Below are 19,740 nucleotides of genomic sequence, written 5' to 3' on the forward strand. Positions count from 1 at the left end.
TGCACCAGCAAAAATTTAAGGAAGTCTTTTGTGTCCCTGAGACGTCAGAAAACAGGAGGCAAGCCCTTGGAGAACACTTGGAGGTCTGAAAGAGTCCAGCTCTCCTTCAGCAGAGTCACGGTGCAACAGGGCAGCAATCAGAAAAGCAGTTCCTCCATAAAAGCAATCTAGTTGAGTCCTTTATGCACCACAGCAGTCCTTCCGATAGAGGTTTAGTTCAAAATCCAGAAGTGTCTTATTTTAGGGGGTCAGAGACCCAGTACTTATACATAAAAGTGCCTTTTTTGTAGGGCGGTGAAGTCAAACCAGCTCTCTGAAGTGCACAAGGATCACTTACTACCCAGTCCTGTCTGCCAGGCTATCTGTGGGGGGTAAATCAGTGCTTTGTGTGTGGATAGGACACTACCTATTGAAGTGTGTCAGCCCATCCTATTCCTCCCTGCCAAGGAAGACCACTCAGAATGCAGATGAATGCATATGAGTGCTCAGAATACACATGAGCCTCACCTGCCTGTGTTTGTTGCTGTCTAGAGGGAAAGCACAAGGTATAGCTGTCACCCAACCCAGACGTGTATTGGAGACAGGCTGTCAGGCAGAAAAAGCAGTAAGTGCAAAGAAATGTCCACTTTCTAAAAGTGGCGTTTCTAACAAAGTAATGTTACATCAAACTTCACCAGAAAGGAGGATTTATCATTACCATTCCAAAGATATGATACATGAAAAAGACACTCCTTCCTGGTCAGGAATTACAGCTTAAAAGTATATTAAGGAGTTCTCAGTGTTGGCCTATGAGAGGGGTAGGCCTCACAGTAGTAAAAAACTAAATAGGCTGTGTGTCTCTACCAGGACATGCCAAACATATAAGTATATATCCTACCTTTTACTTATGTGGCACCCTGCCATTAGCGTTACTTAGAGCCTACCTTAAGGGTGACTTGTATGTAATAAAAGGGGAGTTTAAGGCTTGGCAAGTAGTTTTAAATGTGAAGTTGAATTGGCAGTAAACTGCACACACAGGCACTGCAGTGACAGGCCTGAGACAAGTTTGAAAGGCTTCTTCTGTGGGTGGCACAATCAGTGTTGCAGCCCACTAATAGCATGTGAAGTACAGGCCCTGAGTATTTGGTATATCACTTGACAAGAGACTTACCAGTGCAACAAATATGCCAATCAGGTATATACCAAGTCATCATATTCAGGTAGAACAATATGCACTTAAGCACTGGTTAGAAGTGGTAAAGTGCTCATAGTCCTAAGGCCAACAAAAAGAATCTGCAAAACGTGGAGACAAAAGACAAAAGGTCTTGGAGAAGCCCACCCTAAGGATGCCAGGTCTAAAAATCTTAATTGGCTATTATCTTCTTCAATTTTAAAATTTGTACCAGCACGTGCAAATTAGACCCTTTTTCCTGAAGATACTTCTTTTTGCTGTGAATCTTACTGATGCCTTGCAAGCGTGAAATGAAAAAAATGTGGCTTCCAGTAAGGCCAGATTTTTTTCAGTTATCCTTGGATCATACATTTTGGTGCCATAAGTTGAATGGATGTCAACTTTGATCTTCATGATTCCAAGAGTAGATTCTATCATATTGGCTCTGCACAATTTAATAAGTCTCACAATGTCTTCTGCTTTACTATCAATGATCCAAATGCCAACTTGACGTTGAGGAGAATGTCAGGCCAGGTTTAATCAACGTGTCTACTTTTTGGATTGATTTGTCTTAGAGAAACAACATCTTTGATGTTAGATACTCCAGACAACTCTATTGAAATCCCTCCTTTAAGATGTATTGAGTTTTTTCACTGTTTGCTTCAGTATCCCTCTACTAGGGTAACTATATTATGTAACTGTTTGGCTAATATGGCAAGCAATGCAGAGTCAAGTGAATATAGCAGAGCAGAAGTTTCATCTGTTTGATCTCTGATAGTTACATTTTTGGCATAATCACCATAATTGCTCTTTGTATAAGTCAATGAAGAAGGCACTAAAGGTCAAGGATGTAAGCTCACACACCTCTTTGAGTTTATTGTGATTATTTGCACCCTACTACCAACTCAATCACATTTGCCTCACAGCAGCAACATTCTGTTGATGACATCATACTGGCTGATTCCAGAATATTCTTCACAATAGCACTCACACAGATATGTGTCATACAGACAGAAATAAAGAAACCCTGAGACAAACAATTTCTGCTTGACAAACAACCCAATATTGTTATGAAGGTTGTTCAGACTAAATAAACTGCCCCACAATAAAGGTACCAGTATTACTCCTGGTGTGACAGTGACTCCCTTGTGAGTACTAAAAAAGTTTACTTCTCCTGGGTTAGATATATGTAATCTTTTGCCTGGTGGATTATCATGCTTTCATTCACATAATTTAATATTTATTGATGCAGTGAACACAAAGTGGAAAGAAATACTTGACTGGCAAAATACCTTCACTTCAGCAAGCTTATCGAACATTCAGGCAATGTTTTTTGTGTAATATGCACCTTCATTTAAGACTCTGATTCAGGCAACCGAGTATGGCTGTCAGATTAATGTTTGCAAACCAGGACCAATCCCCCAATTATTCAGCTCTGCTCATAATATGTTATGTTAATGGCAGAGGCCTGAGATAGGTTTGCAAGGCTACTTTGGTGGGTGGCGCAATCAGCGCTGCAAGCCCACCAGTAGCATTTAATTTACCAGCCCTGGGTATATGAGATACCACTTTCCAAGGGACTGACAGGTAAATTAAATAGGCCAAACAGGTGTAGACCAATCTTTCCATATTTATCACAGAGAGCACACGCACTTTGCACTGAACAGCAGTGCTTAAGTGCTCAGAGTCCTAAAACCACCAACACCATGTCAGAAAAAAGGCTAGGAGAAAGGCAAAGTGTTTAGGGATGACCCTACAAAAAGGGCCAAGTCCAAAATATGTAGGTCTTGCTAGAAACCTGAAGTTCTATACTACGATATACTGGTGTAATTTTATGGACCTCAGGTGGCTTGGGGGCTAATTCACTGTTTTCTATCCAAGGAAAAATCTTCATATGGCCATCTTCCTGCAGGTCTAGCAAGATGGTTTTTATCGGGGCGTAGCTTGGTCAGTAAGATTGGAGAAGTCTAAGCTTCAGAGTTTACAACAATCACGCTGGCATATAATGTTTTAATACATTATACGAGGCCAGGGCATATTAGAGGGGCTTATGGGGCAGTGGAAAGGGAAAGGAATGCGGATTGGTAGAGGTACTAAGTGAGGGAAAACACAGTATTTTGTAAACTTACCAACATTTTTTGAAGACTTTCATAACAGAGAAAGGGAGAGAGTGTGTGTGTGTTTCTCTCTGTGGTGTATCAGACAGACACCTGACCATACCATACTGAATTCACAAAAACAATGGGGAAACCCTGTGTCCCTCAGAACCTGGGTATCAAACAACAAAACTACAGCGGTTCTGTCGGGTATGGGAAGAATTATTTCACAACATTATGCAATTTTTCAATTTTTCATCAGTACCATATAATTTAGTAGTACTTGAAAAGAACATATGAAAAACCCACTTCATGTATATTGAATTCAATCAGAATATTTATTTAAACTAAATTTATAGAATAATCAGGCTGTCAACAATAAAACAGTGACATGTGAAATATGTGCTCAGTGACTGTGATAAAGTGAATGCAATATATACAAGTGCAGGTAAAATATATACAGGTATTCGGGTATTCACAGTAGATAGAACTCTTTGATCATAGAGGGGGTCAGTACAAGTCTAATTGATATCTCCAGTGGTGTGCAACGGTTCACTACGTTCGAAAGCCAGGAGATTCAATGATACTGAGACAGCAGGTTACTCCGACGTTTCGACCCTGAAGACAGCTTAATTCTTAGGTGTCATGGCAGGACTTCCTCAAGGCTATGGAAAGGATGTGGACAGCCTAGAAATAAAAGGATTGTATGAGGGCATGTGTTCCAAGTGTGGTATGAGATATAACGTGTCACCATCAAGGTGAACCACTCACCAAAGTTTGGGGTCTGACTTAGCCAGGGGAGCTCTTCTTCTTGGACATCGGAAAGTTAGTCTATCCATTCATCATGCTCTCATGGTGATTGTCATGTGATACACAATTTGGTCTTACCTGATGCGAATCAGGGACCGGAATATTCCTTGTACAAATTAAGGTGGAAGACTGGGAACTCAGTTATTCATTTCTTTACTGATTTATAACAGCGTGCTGATTCTGAAATGGAGCGATGTGCATAGTTATTCATCTGCGGTGGAATCATTACACATACTGGTGGTCTAGAGTTTAATCGGGACACATCCCATAGTGCAGGCTTAATCGCCGATCCTAATAATGCCCGCTTCAAAACCAAATAAAATGCTGGGCTCAGAGAAAAGTAGCGCTCAATTTGATCCTATAAAAGGACATCCAATATCCGATCTTGGTGAGCGGTTCAATTAAATAAAAACTGAGCGCTCGTCCTAGTGGTTAAACCATCTGCTTCAAAGGTCAATTATATTTGCACACGTGCTTGTCTGCCGATATGCGTCATGTATATTGTAAACGATATCAAATACAAGTAGCGCTCAATTAATCCTGTAAAGGACATCCAATATCCGTTAAACGATTCAATCACATTTAAAGTTATTCAAAAAATATCGCTCTCCCTAGTAGCTAAAATGTCTGCTTCAAGGGTTAATCTATTATATTTACATACGCGCTTGTCTGGGCCTTCCGTGTCAGGCCGACTCACCTACTTTGACGTCCTCCGCTGCGACAGTCTTGAGTCTGACTTTTGTTCGCGGGGTATTTAAAGTAGAATGACGTGGCTACACGTAATGCGTGCTCACGTGTACAACGGAGCCGCCGTTGAGTGCTACAGTAAAGGGCCATCTGATGTAAGCCTCTAAATACTTTCAGAAGTAATATTACAGGTGTAACAGTTTTCAAGAATAAATGTAAACACACGGTGCAACTCCTGAATTGCGACATTACTAATTATTATGAGCTACACGTTGCATGTATTAACATAACTTATTGTGCTTCAGTAGGGAGCCATGATGCTAAATAGCGGGTCTTTAAGATTGATTACACAGATGAATTTCATACAGTTGACGGTCCCATATTACAATAATGGTACATGTATCCATTGAAAGACTAGACATGTGAGGGCCATTATGCTACATGGCAGGTCATTGTGATTGGTTGCCAGATTGAAAAGGTGGAGAAATACATCTGATGTAGACCTCGAAATGCTTGCAGAGGTAATATTGCAGCTTATCGTTAAGAGTGGTGGCTAATGAAGTAAAAGGAACCCCCAGGAGGCTAAAATCACTCTGTTGCTGGATTGGTTGCAAAAGATACACTGGAGAAACGACCTAGGCCCCACTGGATACCTACTGACTTCATGATTTCTCTCCTAAATATCGCAATGAAGAAGAATTTTTTCATCTTTCTGAACCAACATTACTATCAATGCAAAGGCGTTGCAATGGGGACCGGATTTGCCCCAAGTCTAGCGAATCTGTTCATGGACTCCTATGAGGATCAACACCTTTACAGCCAAGCGAATCCTTATATAAATCAGATCACGATCTGGAAGCGTTGTATAGATGACGTGTTAATGATTTGGACAGGATCTGAAGCGACCCTCAGAGATTTTGAACAGTGGATCAATAATAGATCCACCGACATTCAATTTACGATGACGTATGACAATATGAAGATCAACTTCTTGGATTGACCTTCAGGGTAGAAGATGGAAACCAACTGAGAGGAATACCCTTTTAAAATACGATTCAAACCATCCAAGAAGTCTGAGAGACAATTTGCCATTCGGGCAATTCCTCAGGTTACGGAGGAATTGTGCCAGGAGATCTGACTTTTTCAAGAAGACGAAGACCCTAATTGATCGCCTGAAGGAAAGAGGCTATCCATTGGGACTTCTCAAAAGGGCAAAAAAGTGAGCATGGTACTGCCCCCGTGAATCTCTGCTGCAAGTAAAACCCAAGACCACGACACAGGAGAACATTGTGTGTGTCACCACCTTTAATCCAAGAAGCAACGAAATCAAGAAGATAGTCAAAAGGTATTGGAACTTGGTCGCAAGCGAATTGGGCCCCACAGATGCACCAATCTTTGCCTTTAAGAGAGGAAAGAATATCAGAGATTCGGTTGTTAAGGCTTTTCTTGAACCACCTAAGCCACTGGATATCAGAGGCCAGCTCAACCTACCACCACTAATTGGACATCACAGATGTGGAAGCTGTAAAGCATGCGCCCAAACAATTGAAGGCAATTCTTTCACACACCAGACTAGGACGTACAAACTCCCGATTTACACAAATTGCAACAGTGCCAATGTCATCTACATAATTCAATGCCCCTGTGACAAACTGTATGTGGGTCAGACTACACAGAAGGTGAAAGCTAGGGTGCTGCAACATATGAACAGAATCAGATGTAGAGTACAGGGCGCTCCGCTAGTTGAGCATTGCAATGAAATGGGTCACCAACCAGACAGCCTCAGATGGTGGATAATAGAAAAAATACAACCACACCCGAGGGGGGGCTCAGTTGCCATGTCTCTAAATCTTAAAGAATGTAGATGGACGCATGTTCTGAATACCATTGAAAATGGGCTTAATGAACAGGAAGAATCTTTTAGACAAGTTGGATTGTTATCAGTCTAATGCCCTTGATATGATGGTTTCTGATGCACATGTTGCTCTGGATTAGTTGTACTCACACATGTTACCCTTGATTCGATGCTCTTTTACATCCATTTGTATTTGTTGTAAATATGCATGCAATATATGGCATTCAATTATGGGCACATTACCACCTACCATTTATTGGACGAAGATGCATTATCCTTTTAATTTATTAGCACACTTCAATGTTTACACAACATGTCTAGTCTTTTAATGGACACATGTACCATTATTGTAGTACGGGACCGTTGACTATATGAAGTAATTTCATCTGTGTAATCATTCTTAATGACTTGGTATGTAGCATCATGGCTTCCCACCGAAGCACAATAAGTTCTGTTAATACATGCAACGTGTAACACATAATATAGCCTTATAGCCCGCCGTAGCGGGCTATACCGGCTGTTAATGGCCCGCTGCAGCGTTAAAGGCCCGAGCCGAAGGCGAGGGACTTTAACAACAGCAGCGGGACATTAACAGCGGTATAGCCCTGCTACGAAGGGCTATAAGGCTATTAGAACATTCTGCCACTAGAGGGCAGAATGTTCTACCAAAACAAAGCCCTTCAGGGAGCGCGAGGGGATTGAAATCCCCTCAGGCTCCCTGAAGTCTTTGTTCACAGCCAGAGCTGTGAACAAAGACAATCATTGGAATGTTGGAGCTCCGGGCTTATACCAGCCAGTATTAGCCCGGAGCACTCCATTGTCTTCAATGGAGCTGCCAACGTTCCAATGTTCTAATAAGTATTAGAACATTGGAACGTTGGCAGCTCCATTGAAGACAATGGAGCGCTCCGGGCTAATACTGGCCGGTATAAGCCCGGAGCACCAACATTCCAATTTGTCTTTGTTCACAGCTCTGGCTGTGAACAAAGACTTCAGGGAGCCTGAGGGGATTTGAATCCCCTCGCGCTCCCTGAAGGGCTTTGTTTTGGTAGAACATTCTGCCCTCTAGTGGCAGAATGTTCTAATAGCCTTATAGCCCTTCGTAGCAGGGCTATACCGCTGTTAATGGCCCGCTGCTGTTGTTAAAGTCCCTCGCCTTCGGCTCGGGCCTTTAACGCTGCAGCGGGCCATTAACAGCTGGTATAGCCCGCTACGGCGGGCTATAAGGCTATAGTAATGTCATAATGTAACTCATAATAAGTAGTAATGTCGCAATTCGGGTTATACACCATGTGTTTACATTTATTCTTGCGAACTGTTACACATTCAATATTACCTCTGCAAGCATTTCAAGGTCTACATCAGATGTATTTCTCCACCTTTTCAATCTGGCAACCAATCACAATGACCTGCCACGTAGCATCATAGCCCTCTACTGTCTAATGTTTACACCACATGTCTAGTCTTTCAATGGATACATGTACCATTATTGTAATATGGGACGGTCAACTGTATGAAATTCATCTGTGTAATCAATCTTAATGACCCGCTATTTAGCATCATGGCTCCCTACTGAAGCACAATAAGTTATGTTAATACATGCAACGTGTAGCTCATAATAATTAGTAATGTCGCAATTCAGGAGTTGCACCGTGTGTTTACATTTATTCTTGAAAACTGTTACACCTGTAATATTACTTCTGCGAGTATTTCGAGGCTTACATCAGATGGCCCTTTACTGTTGCATCCAACGGCGGCTCCGTTGTACACGTGAGCACGCCTTACGTGTAGCCACGTCATTCTACTGTAAATACCCCGCAAACAACGGTCACACTCAAGACTGTCGCAGCGGAGGATGTGAAAGTAGTTGAGTCGGCCTGACACGGCAGGCCCAGACAAACACGTATGTAAATACAATAGGTTGACCCTTGAAGCAGACATTTTAGCTACTAGGGAGAGCAATATTTTTTAAATAATTTTAAATGTGATTGAATCGTTTAACGGGTATTGGATGTCCTTTACAGGATTAATTGAGCGCTACTTGTATTTGATATGGTTTAGAATATACATGACGCATATCGGCAGACAAGCTCGTGTGCAAATATAATTGACCTTTGAAGCAGATGGTTTAACCACTAGGACGAGCGCTCAGTTTTAATTTAATTGAACCGCTCACTAAGATCGGATATTGGATGTCCTTTTATGGGATCAAATTGAGCGCTACTTTTCTCTGAGCCCACCATTTTATTTGGTTTTGAAGCGGACATTATTAGGATCGGCGATTAAGCCTGCACTATGGGATGTGTCCTGATTAAACTCTAGACCACCAGTATGTGTAATGATTCCACCGCAGATGAATAACTATGCACATCGCTCCATTTCAGAATCAGCACGCTGTTATAAATCAGTAAAGAAATGAATAACTGAGTTCCCAGTCTTCCAACTTAATTCGTACAAGGAATATTCCGGTCCCTGATTCGCATCAGGTAAGACCAAATTGTGTATCACATGACGATCACCATGAGAGCATGATGAATGGATAGACTAACTTTCCGATGTCCATTTTAGACCCAAGAAGAAGAGCTCCCCTGGCTAAGTCAGACCCCAGACTTTGGTGAGTGGTTCACCTTGATGGTGACACGTAATATCTCACACCACACTTGGAACACATGCCCTAATACAATCCTTTTATTTCTAGGCTGTCCACATCCTTTCCATAGCCTTGAGGAAGACCCGCCATGACACCTAAGAATTAAGCTGTCTTCAGGGTCGAAACGTTGGCGTAACCTGCTGGCTCAGTATCATTGAATCTCCTGGCTTTCGAACGTAGTGTACCTTTGCACACATCTGGAGATATCGATTAGACTTGTACTGACCCCCTCTATGATCAAAGAGTTCTATCTACTGTGAATACCTGTATATATTTTACCTGCACTTGTATATATTGCATTCACTTTATCACAGTCACTGAGCACATATTTCACATGTCACTGTTTTATTGTTGACAGCCTGATTATTCTATAAATTTAGTTTAAATAAATATTCTGATTGAATTCAATATAAGTGGGTTTTGCATGTGTTCTTTTCAAGTACTACTAAATTATATGGTACTTCTGAAAAATTGAAAAATGGCATAATGTAGTGAAATAATTCTTCTCATACCATACTGAAAGCACCTGTACCCAACTATTTACCAGAAAATACATTTTTATGGGGTGTGAAACACCCCCACCCCCGAAGCTACGCCCTTGTTTTTAAAAAAAAGTATTTACAAGATATATTCTTACACATATCACTACACAAATACTAAACATTCGGCTCTGAAAGCCCTCGAAATTTCACTCTGTTAATAGATGCTGCAAATATAAGAACTTGATAATTATTATTATTATTATTATTATTATTATTATTATTATTATTAATGAGTTTTATAACGCGCCTGGTTACCCTTGGGCATCCCCGCGCTCATCCAGAAAGAGACGTCATAACATAAGGCACTAGGAGTTAGGCAGGAAACAAGTAAGTTTTTAACAGCTTGCGGAAACGCAGGAAACTTGATTCCAAGCGTAGATAAAGTGGAAGGGAGTTCCACAGAGTGGCCACATTGAAGGAGAATCTTCTGCCCCCAGATCTTGCCTTCCTTACTCTCGTGACCTGCAGCAGGTGTTGATGGTCCGATCGAAGGGAACGAGAGGCTTTGTAGGGTTGCACCATATCCCGTAGGATGGGAGGGCCTTTCCCCTGCAAGATTTTATAGGCCATGCAGAGTGCCTTAAATTTCACCCTCTCCCTAACGGGAAGCCAGTGCAACGCCTTCAGCGCAGGTCGAGCAGACTGACGCCTGGGGAGATCCATCAGGAGCCTCGCGGCCGCGTTCTGCACCTGCTGTAATTTGTTTAAGGTGGACTCTGGGGCCCCCAGAAACAGCACATTACTAAAGTCCAGCCGGGAGATGATAAGCCCCTGAACAAGTAACCTCCTAGAGACCACAGGGAGGAGAGGTAGAATCTTCCTGGCTGAGCGGAGCAGACCAAAACACACGCCTGCGGTCTTTTTAGCGTGAGTCTTAAAGGTGAGGTCCTGCTCCAACCACACCCCCAAACTCTTGATCTCCTGATAAGCTGGCGTAAGAAGCAAATTCTGAATAACTCCTGCAAAATAATAACTTCATGACTGTTCATCTATAACATACTTCTGAGTTGGTAGATTTCTTTTTGTCCCTTTTTTAAAATTATTAATTGTAATGGTGTCAGCATTCAAACCCTGAATAGGTCACTGGATGTGCAACAGTCTTTTTTCTGTAGCTCACCTAAACCAGCTGATAAATTTCACTGGAAAGGACGGTTGTGACGCCTCAGCTTCCAACCTTCTTAACACCGCCCACTTCCGCCTCCCGGTGGAGGTTGGCGGGTGTTTTCGGATATAATTGCTTTAGGACTAACCACCTTAAAATATGTCACTCCATTCTCTCCCAATAAATTGCTGGAGAGCGGGGGTTACACACTCAACACTCTTTAGGTGCATAGCAGTCCTCCGCTTTCGGTCAGTGTATCTCCATTCCTTTGCTTCCTTTAGGTTTCTTTCCTTGCACTTTGCCCTCACGTAAGCACCAGATTACCACAATGCTAGAAGGGTCTGCCACATGGCTATCTTAATGGTATGGAGACCACAGATGCAGTAGAAACCGGCCGTGGTAATAGTCACGGTACAACCTGCGGCACCACGGGTTCATGTCTCCTGATGGATTCTGGTCTCTTCCAGCCCAAAAACTTGATTCTTACAAAGCACATTCTGCCGCAGTTCGTGCATCCTTAAATATCAGATGGTACCCAATGTAATGGTCACAATTTGACTTAGTGAAGAAGTGAGGATCAGAACTGTGGCCACTAGGTTCTCAGAGACACATTTGACTCCTCTCCTTTCTTCAGAGTGCCACTCTTCTTACCTGCCATTCTCTGTATAATGTCTATTTCTGAGAATCGCCTCCTGTCCGTCTCATGCCTGCCTGCCTGAATCCTTCTTATTGAAAATTCTGCATTTGGCTGATACCTCTTTTCATAGATCACAACCTCTCCTCTATAAAATCCTCTCCCCATAATCTAACATTACCTAATCTGCACCAGCCGATCTTTCTCACCAACCATTCGCCTGAAACCACATAGCCCCCACTAATGGCTATACCTAAATGGTATTAATTTATCACAAAGTAACTGGATTAAACGCGTGCAATTTTTCTTGAGAGTGCATGATTAATCACAATAACCAACAATAACCACTAGATTAACCACTAACCTTGGGGTTTGGAGTAATGTGCTCTGTAACGCATTTCAACGCCTCATCAGGGGTAGCAAGTGCTAAATAAATCCAATTACAATTACAATTTTGAGCATGGTGTGGTGGTTGACAGTCTTAAGTAATCCCTTGCAGGAGTTTGAGTGGTGATGATAAGATGCCTGTGCTGTGCTGCACTTAACAGTGGTGGTGGCACTGGGAAAACGTAAACTGCAGCCCCACTGCCTACCTGTGGTAGAGGAAACAGGGCCGAATTGAGGTGAATCCTGACCACGGGCCCAGCATACTGTTGTCTGAATATGTTATTTCAGTAAAACCACATCTGATCCCAGTGCACATATACCAAATGGTTAGCAAGATTAAATGTAGGTGCCACACCTAATTTGAACTTCACCTACCTTCCTTTAGACTTCTCCACATAAAATAGATAAATAACCAGCCAACAAGCCGCAAGTAAAACCTGGGGAAGCTCAGAGTCACTCTCACAACAAACCAAATAAACCTAATGAGGTAAAAATTAAATATATGAAAGAAGGAGAAGCCTCATTTTTAGGTCTGATGTTAGCCAATACCTATCGATTGTACTGAAACTATATATGATGTGTTTGCTTGTAGTGGCTTTCTGCTATCACGCTTCCTTCATTGGTCCGTTGTTTTGTCATTCACATTTTGTCTTCCATCCACTACAGCAAGAAGCAGTAAGTCAGCCAGTGCCACTGGCTAACTTACTTATGAGTGACAGCATTCTCTTCTTTCACAAGGAACACATCCAGATCCATGGTAGTTACATTCAGTGCCAGTGACTTTTATGACTATGTGTGCTTTTTGAGACCCAAAAATATTTTTACTTTCAGACAGTCTCAAAACAAAACAAGCACTGGCAAAGCCATAAAACTAGCAGCCAATGCCAGACATATCGGCTTTGCCAATACTTGTTAAATCTACAGTTCTGAGCCATACAGCAGGCCACTTCCTTTATGACAATAATTGTGAATAAATGCGATTTCTAGCTGAACAAAGAAAGATGGATGATATAAAAGGTAAAAGCTGGAATTTGTGGACTGGAAATATTTATAAAATAATGAGGAAGCCAATATTCTTCAATTGCTTAATACAAAATTCGAAATAGCATAAAGCTGCTTCAGTGATCATTAGAAGTGATTTTAGTATGAAAGTAGACTCATGCAGGACAGATCCCATACACAAATGAAACTAAGCAAGTGGTACACTTAAGAATGAAGACCAAGACATCTGGAAACTAGAACATGTACAGACATATTCACAAAGTAATCTTGGAGCATGTAAAGAGGTATTTACATGCCTTTGTGACTTGGCCCCAAAATAACTAAAATGGGACTAAAATGGGAATAGCCAGTGTATATTCATATACAGTTAATACAAATGGAAAGGACTGCGTCCTCTTTGTATATTTTTAATAGTAGTGCGTTAAATATTACGGGCCTGATTCACAAACGCATGTAAGAGTATGTACGAGAGTACGCCTATAGTACTGCTAGTAGTAGTTTTGTAATTTGGATCCTTAATAACTAAGATCATCCCTTACATTTACAGTACTAATATGTACTAATATGTAACTTTCAATAAACTTCCCCTGTCATCCACCAAAGTTACATGCAATTGCTCTGACAATCATTTAGGAAAGACTTTGCTCTCAATAAGCCCTCGTTAAGGAAATCTCTTCATGGGAAATTTAAATCCTCATTTTTAGAGGGTATGAAAATCAGAATAGAATCCCAAACTGTGATGTTATCTGAACTCTAATTGAAATGTTGATGCTCATGGCATGTCTGAGGGTGGCTTTAAGACCCTTTCAGAGGGATTTCTTTAGTGACGCCTCTGTAAAGTAAAGTGACAACAGTAAAATTATAGGTTGGCCAACCTGGAAAAAGAGAATGGGATGATGGAGACTCAAATGTGCTACACACTAACCAAAGGTTGTGCCATCAGATAAAGAGAGTGGGGTATGTTAAGTTTGTAATCTATACAATTCCTTGAATGTATAATGGGGGATTCTGAGCATTTGCAGGTATGGATAATCTGATTTAGACGTTTAATCCACATACACTTCTATAAGCAAAATGTTTAAATGTACAAAAGAATTGTGAGGAAATTACAATTCCTCTTTTAGCCTGACTATATAAATAACTGAAGAAACTAAAAAGACTATGCTCACCATGCTGAATATTGAATTGTATTTTTAACAGTGTCCATGGAGCCACTCTAGGAGTAGGGTCCCTTCTAGCTGGCTTCGTAGGAGAATCCACGATGGTCGCAATAGCAGCTTTTTATGTATATCGGAAACAGGTAAGAAAACAATACCCCGCAAACTTTCTTTCTAATTTCATGTTGTTAATAATGGTTGCAGTTCTTCATTTGGCTTTAATATTCCTTCTGTTCTCTTTAGGTTTTTTAATCATTTGTACTTGTTTATCAAGTTGCTTAATAAAAAAAGAAATAAATATTTTGAAACAAAGTAAACGTATTATGAGAAAACAGATTGATGAAGCACCAGTATCTGAAACGATCTATAGATATTTGTGTAAGGCATCAGGAACCCCTAGAATGATGCTAATAAGGATGTAAATGATTCTTCGACATTGCAAAGACAGGTATTGTTTACTGGTAAATGGTGGTAAAATCACTGATCATGCGTCAGCTCGGTGACGTGACTTAATTAGAAGACAGATGTCTTCAGTGTGTCTAAGCAAATAATTGACAGTCTTCTGCCAGTTTGCTTGCCTCAGACATCTCCTGTCCTTGGGTAGATAGAAGGTATAGACTTAGGCCAAAATGTTCTGGTAACATACTTAGGGGAACAACAAAGATGATGCAGAGCCGCACAGCTAAGCTCACTCCATAGAAGTAATGATGGATGAGGGGAAATAACCCGGGAAGCTACTGGCAAGCCTCATGACTGCGAGGCAGGTGCATTGTCGTATCACAGAGATTGCAGTTAAAGACAGAAGATAAAGTAGTGGAGGATAAGGAGAAACTCAAATGCCTTAGGGCATTCTGGTTTGGAACTTTATACAAGGCAACCAGAAAACAGGGAATTGTGCGCCTAGTGTGTAACGGGCACAGCTCTCCAGAGGTTGTCCAAATCTGATTAGTTACTGATTTCTAATCAAGTGATCTTGACGGCACTGAAGTACCATCGATCGACTAAGGCACTGTGGCATATTTACACTTTTTTTACGCTCCTGTGGCACAGTATCCTGGCCCATATTTACATGGCCATGCAGAGACACTTTGCGTTTCTTTACACGGCCTTGTAAATATGGCCCTGTTGGACTTGGCCCTTTTTGGCAGGTTCACCCCTAAACTTTTTGCCTTTTCTGTAACCTGGTGTTGGTGGTTTTAGGCCTCCGGGCACTTTAGCACTGTGGTCCAGTATAAAGTGTGTGCGCTCTCTGTGTACGTGTGGTGAGGTTGGCCTTCCCTCCCCTAGGAATGCATTGGGGACTCCCTGATCAGTGTGTGTCAGTGGTAATTCATGGTATGAGAGGAGCAGAGTGGTCGAGTTTAGTATGTATGAAATGGTGAGAATAAATGCTGCGCAATGGTGTGCGCAGATTTATTATGACTATGGGAGAAATGCCACTTTTAGAAGTTGGCATTTCTGTGTGCTATGTGTCTGCCTACCTGATGTGAATTGCATGTCTGGCTTGTGAGTGACAGGTGGTGGGAGGTGTGTGTGGCTCCAGGAGGGTCAGGGTGAGTCAGCGCTAGGCTGAATGGGACATCTGTGCTGGGAGTAGTGGGAGGGCTAATCCCCTGACTCTGAATAGGATGGTGCCTGCCCTAGTGAATGCTGGCTCTGCCCCCGGTTGTGTGTCTGATGACGAGCCCCCACCTGACAAAGGGGAAGAGGAGCTTGGAAAACAAAGTGCTCCAAATCCCCCCTCAACCAGTTGCATCTGGATCCCCTTGCCCTGCACTACAGACAAAGAGGTTTTGTGGTATAAATGTGACCCATGAAATTGTACAGTTCTGGGTTCTTGTGCTGTTCCTGACTTGGAGGCTTGCTGCTGCTGGGGCCCAGGAGGAACAGCCATGGGAGCTTACCTTCCTGCTGGAGGGCCCTGTGTGCCGCCCTCCCTGGGCCCAGCTATGCCCCTGGACCTAGCAGAACATTTTGCTTGGACTTCTGCTTTTTGAGGAAGGGCTCATGCTTCTAGTGCCTTGTGAGCGCTGTATTTTCCTTAACCTGAATAGGAGCGTGTGGGCTTTGCAGCGCTGAGCTTCCGCTCTTTTAGAGGGAATCCTGACATAGGGATTCCCCCGGTGATGATTAACTTGCGGGTGCCCACCCCGCGTCCTAGGTAATTTGGCGGGTGCCCACCCCGCTGACGAGTGGGTTGCGGGTGCCCACCCCGCTGTGTGATTATTTTAAATGATGGGAGCCTACCCCGTATTGCCGCCGCAGAGGAGACGCCGCCGAAAGGTATCGCCGGGCCACTGCTAAATGCGACCCGGAAGTCCGGCAGGACGAGCCTGACTGAGGGCGGGCCTGCCGCGCAGAGCCGGAAGTGAGGAGGAGGCCTGCCAGCCCGCGCGGGGCTCCCGTGAGCTGTTGGGAGCCCCGGTGCCGAGGGAAGGAGAGGAAGGCCAGCGGCAACCCACACCGCCTACCTCGTCTCGGAGGAAGGGAGGCGGGTTCGTCGTCCGGAGCCTCGCAGCTCTACATGAAGTCCCGGTCCCAGGGGGACCGGGCACAGAGAGAAGAGCCAGCGCCAGAGAGAAGAGCCGGCGAGAGAGAGAGAGGAGACTTCCCCCCAGCTGAGAGAGCCCGGTGAGTGGAGATGGCTGGGGGGAGGCGGGATTGAGGCACAAGTGGCGGTGCCTATCTTCTGAGCGGCCCCGCCTGACAGTGGGCTGCTCCAACGAGGGGCATATTTATTGTTTGCTCTTCCACAGTGCTGGGGCCAGTGTCCTCAGTGGCGCCGCCATAGCGGGTCACGGCAATGAGGGGGCATGTTTTGTTTAAAGAGCCCCAGATAGGGGCTTCAGGATGCACTTTGCTTTTGGGGGCCCCTTTACTTTGTTTATTCCCAGCTGCCCTGCGAGAGAGCAGGCGGCTGCAACGATTGGGCATATTTGTTTAGAGGGCACCCGGAGTGCCCATGCCTACAGAGAGTTTCACAGCTGCCCAGCAATTAGTGGGCAGCTGCAGCGTTTAGGCCTGCACCATTGCGCACTGTTGATGTTGCTGCATCGGCAGCCGAACCCTGACATTGTGGATAGAGGGCATTGGGACCCCCTGTGAGAGGCCAGTTGGCCTGGGGTCCGTTTTGGTGATGGGTAGGGCGCAAGGCGCTACAAGGATGGTGTAATGTGTTTATGCCTGATCTGATTATTGCCAAATGGGATTCCTGCACCATGAGTGTGGCATAACGTGTTTATGCTAATGCCTAATGTCATGCTATGATGTTTTGGGGAAGCACAGATTAGCGTAATGCGGTTATGCTTATGAGGTCATTGCATAATGTGTTTATGCTGATGAGGTTTGGGCCTAATGTGGGTTTATGCTAATATGATAATGCTTAGGTCATTATGGTACCAGTGGTTACTGGTTGTGTTTTATAATTATTACCTATTTCTGATGATTCTAACCGTGGCCCGATTGGCCTGGTCCTGTATATAATACCCTGTGAATATTGCCAGTGCCAGTTGGCGCATTGTAAATGTGTGATTATGTTTCTAATGTGTTTGTGACAATACAAAGGCTATTTTTATATAACCTTGTGTGGAGTTCCTTTTGTAGTGTGCCTAGTGTGTTGCTGCTGTGTGTGTGTGTTGTGCAAATACTTTACACATTGCCTCTGAGATAAGCCTGACTGCTCTTGCCAAGCTACCCAGGGGGTGAGCAGGGGTCATCGTCAGTGTGTAACTCCCTTGCCCTGACTAGAGTGGTGGTTTCTGCCTGGCGCAATCCTTACCCAACCAGAAATCACATTTCTAACAGGCCCTTTTTCACACACTACTCTGCGTCAAAGGGGCGTGCCATGGGTGTTGCTGTGGGTGTTCTCACGCAACACACATGGGTTTTTGACACTGCCCCCACATTTACAAGGATTCGTAAATCTGATGCAGTGCCAAAAAGGAATGCCTTTCCAGGGGCGGCGTTAAGGTGGCGCAACGAGGAGAAATACTTTTATTTCTCCTCATTTTGCGCTCTGCTCTGTCTATGTGTGCTGCATTCTGCAGCACACATAGAAGGAGCAAAACGCCTTTAATGATTTTATTTGTGCAGGAATGTATCCCTTCCTGTACAACAATAATCATCCCTGCAACGCAGACACCCTTGCACCATGGTACAATGGTGCCTGCATTGTTGCATGGATGCTGTTTTAGCACCAGCACAGAGCTGCACAGGGGTGCACCGTATTCTTGTAAATACGTCTCACCCCTGTAATTTTTAAATGATGCAGCCCAGCGCAGCAAAATAGCTTGTAGCACTATGCTGAGCCATTTCATTGTAAGTATGCCCTACGGTGTCCAGGCGGCTACTAGCAGTTACTAATACCTCTCTGAGTAGTATTAGTCATCCGGGCCTAGCACCATGCAGGGTTTGGTTGCTGTTTGCACAAAAAGTGAATGTTTTTTCTTCACTAAAATCTCATTGACTCAGGATAAACATTTATGTCTCTTTGACAATGTTACATCTACAGCTGGTTACAGCTGCGCAATAGAAGGATTATTCTCCTCTGTCCTGTGAGGGACTTCCTTTATGGCTGTGTTATATACGACACCAAAGAGCTGTTTATTGGTGCCTAACCAGCAGCCCTTGCCTCATAGTCAGTCACCTCTTAAACAGAGACTGGCCCCTCACAACAGGCACTAACTATTATCAACTGTTAGGAGCAATAGGCCATGACGGGCCATTGTCATTCTGTATGTGACAATGGCTGCAGAATTTAAGGTTATACAGGAGCGGTAAGCTAGTCTCTCACACCATAGAGATTAGAAACAAATGGCCGACAACTGGCTTTAGCAGCATCCAATTACCCACCTTCTGTAGCCCACCCGGTAACAGTTGCTATTTGCAGCAACACTATACTACAATGGAGGTCCCCACTTCTGCTTTTTCTTTGTTACTAAATGCTTGCCTAAGGCCCTGGTTTAATGTTTTCTGGAACTCTTCAATCTGTGCTTGACTGTATATAGCTTCCTCTCTAGTGTTCTTCTTTTCTTGAATATAGGGCTCATTCACTAAAAATTTCAATAAAAGGTTGCAGGTCGTTTGGCCACAGGACACCACCGTGAGCCTCATTACAAATGACCCGGAACATATTCACCTCCTCTGAATTACCAATGCCAAGGGTGCAGCGGCGGCTGGCTTGTACCGAGGGAGGTGGTTGGGGGGAACAAAAAAATGTATAATAAAATAGACACCTTGTATCTTGCAGCGCGACCTCTGCCTCCCTCTGGTGTCTTCACTCCTTACAGAAGCTCTCAAAGCACTATCCAATCTTTGTCTAAGACAGCTGGGTTAGAGAACTTTAAATTGCACGTGTCTGGCTGGCCATCCCAAGATGGCCGGCCAAAGAGACCCATTTATTTTATAGTGCATAGCTCCCTGCTCCTGCCACTTTGCAGCGCTGGCCCCACCCAGTCCTGACACTAAGCTCAAGACAGGCTGCTAAAAAAAACTGTGATAAATGAACTTTATTACTGTTTTATTTTTCAGTTCTGAGGCTTGTGGGGCGACGCAAGCTCAAATGGAGGAGCTGCCCCTGCAAGGGCGTCAGTAATTCAAGGGGAGTAAGAACACTGTACCCTAAGGGTACTCTCAGAAATGCAAACCTACCTGAGAAATCAGGACTACC

General features: G+C 43.5%; 1 protein-coding gene across 2 annotated transcripts in view; it reads left to right on the forward strand.

Moving 5' to 3' along the window:
- The window catches only part of ANKH (ANKH inorganic pyrophosphate transport regulator), a 549,424-nt gene that overhangs the window by 519,926 nt on the left and 9,758 nt on the right, over positions 1 to 19,740 (forward strand). For both annotated transcript variants that reach the window (XM_085605963.1, XM_085605964.1), the window contains one exon: positions 14,116 to 14,215. In XM_085605963.1, the coding sequence (XP_085462089.1) occupies positions 14,116 to 14,215 (100 nt within the window). The remainder of the gene's footprint in view (positions 1 to 14,115; positions 14,216 to 19,740) is intronic.

Source organism: Triturus cristatus, chromosome 5_1 (genome assembly GCF_964204655.1).
Source record: "Triturus cristatus chromosome 5_1, aTriCri1.1, whole genome shotgun sequence".
Lineage (NCBI taxonomy): Eukaryota > Metazoa > Chordata > Amphibia > Caudata > Salamandridae > Triturus > Triturus cristatus.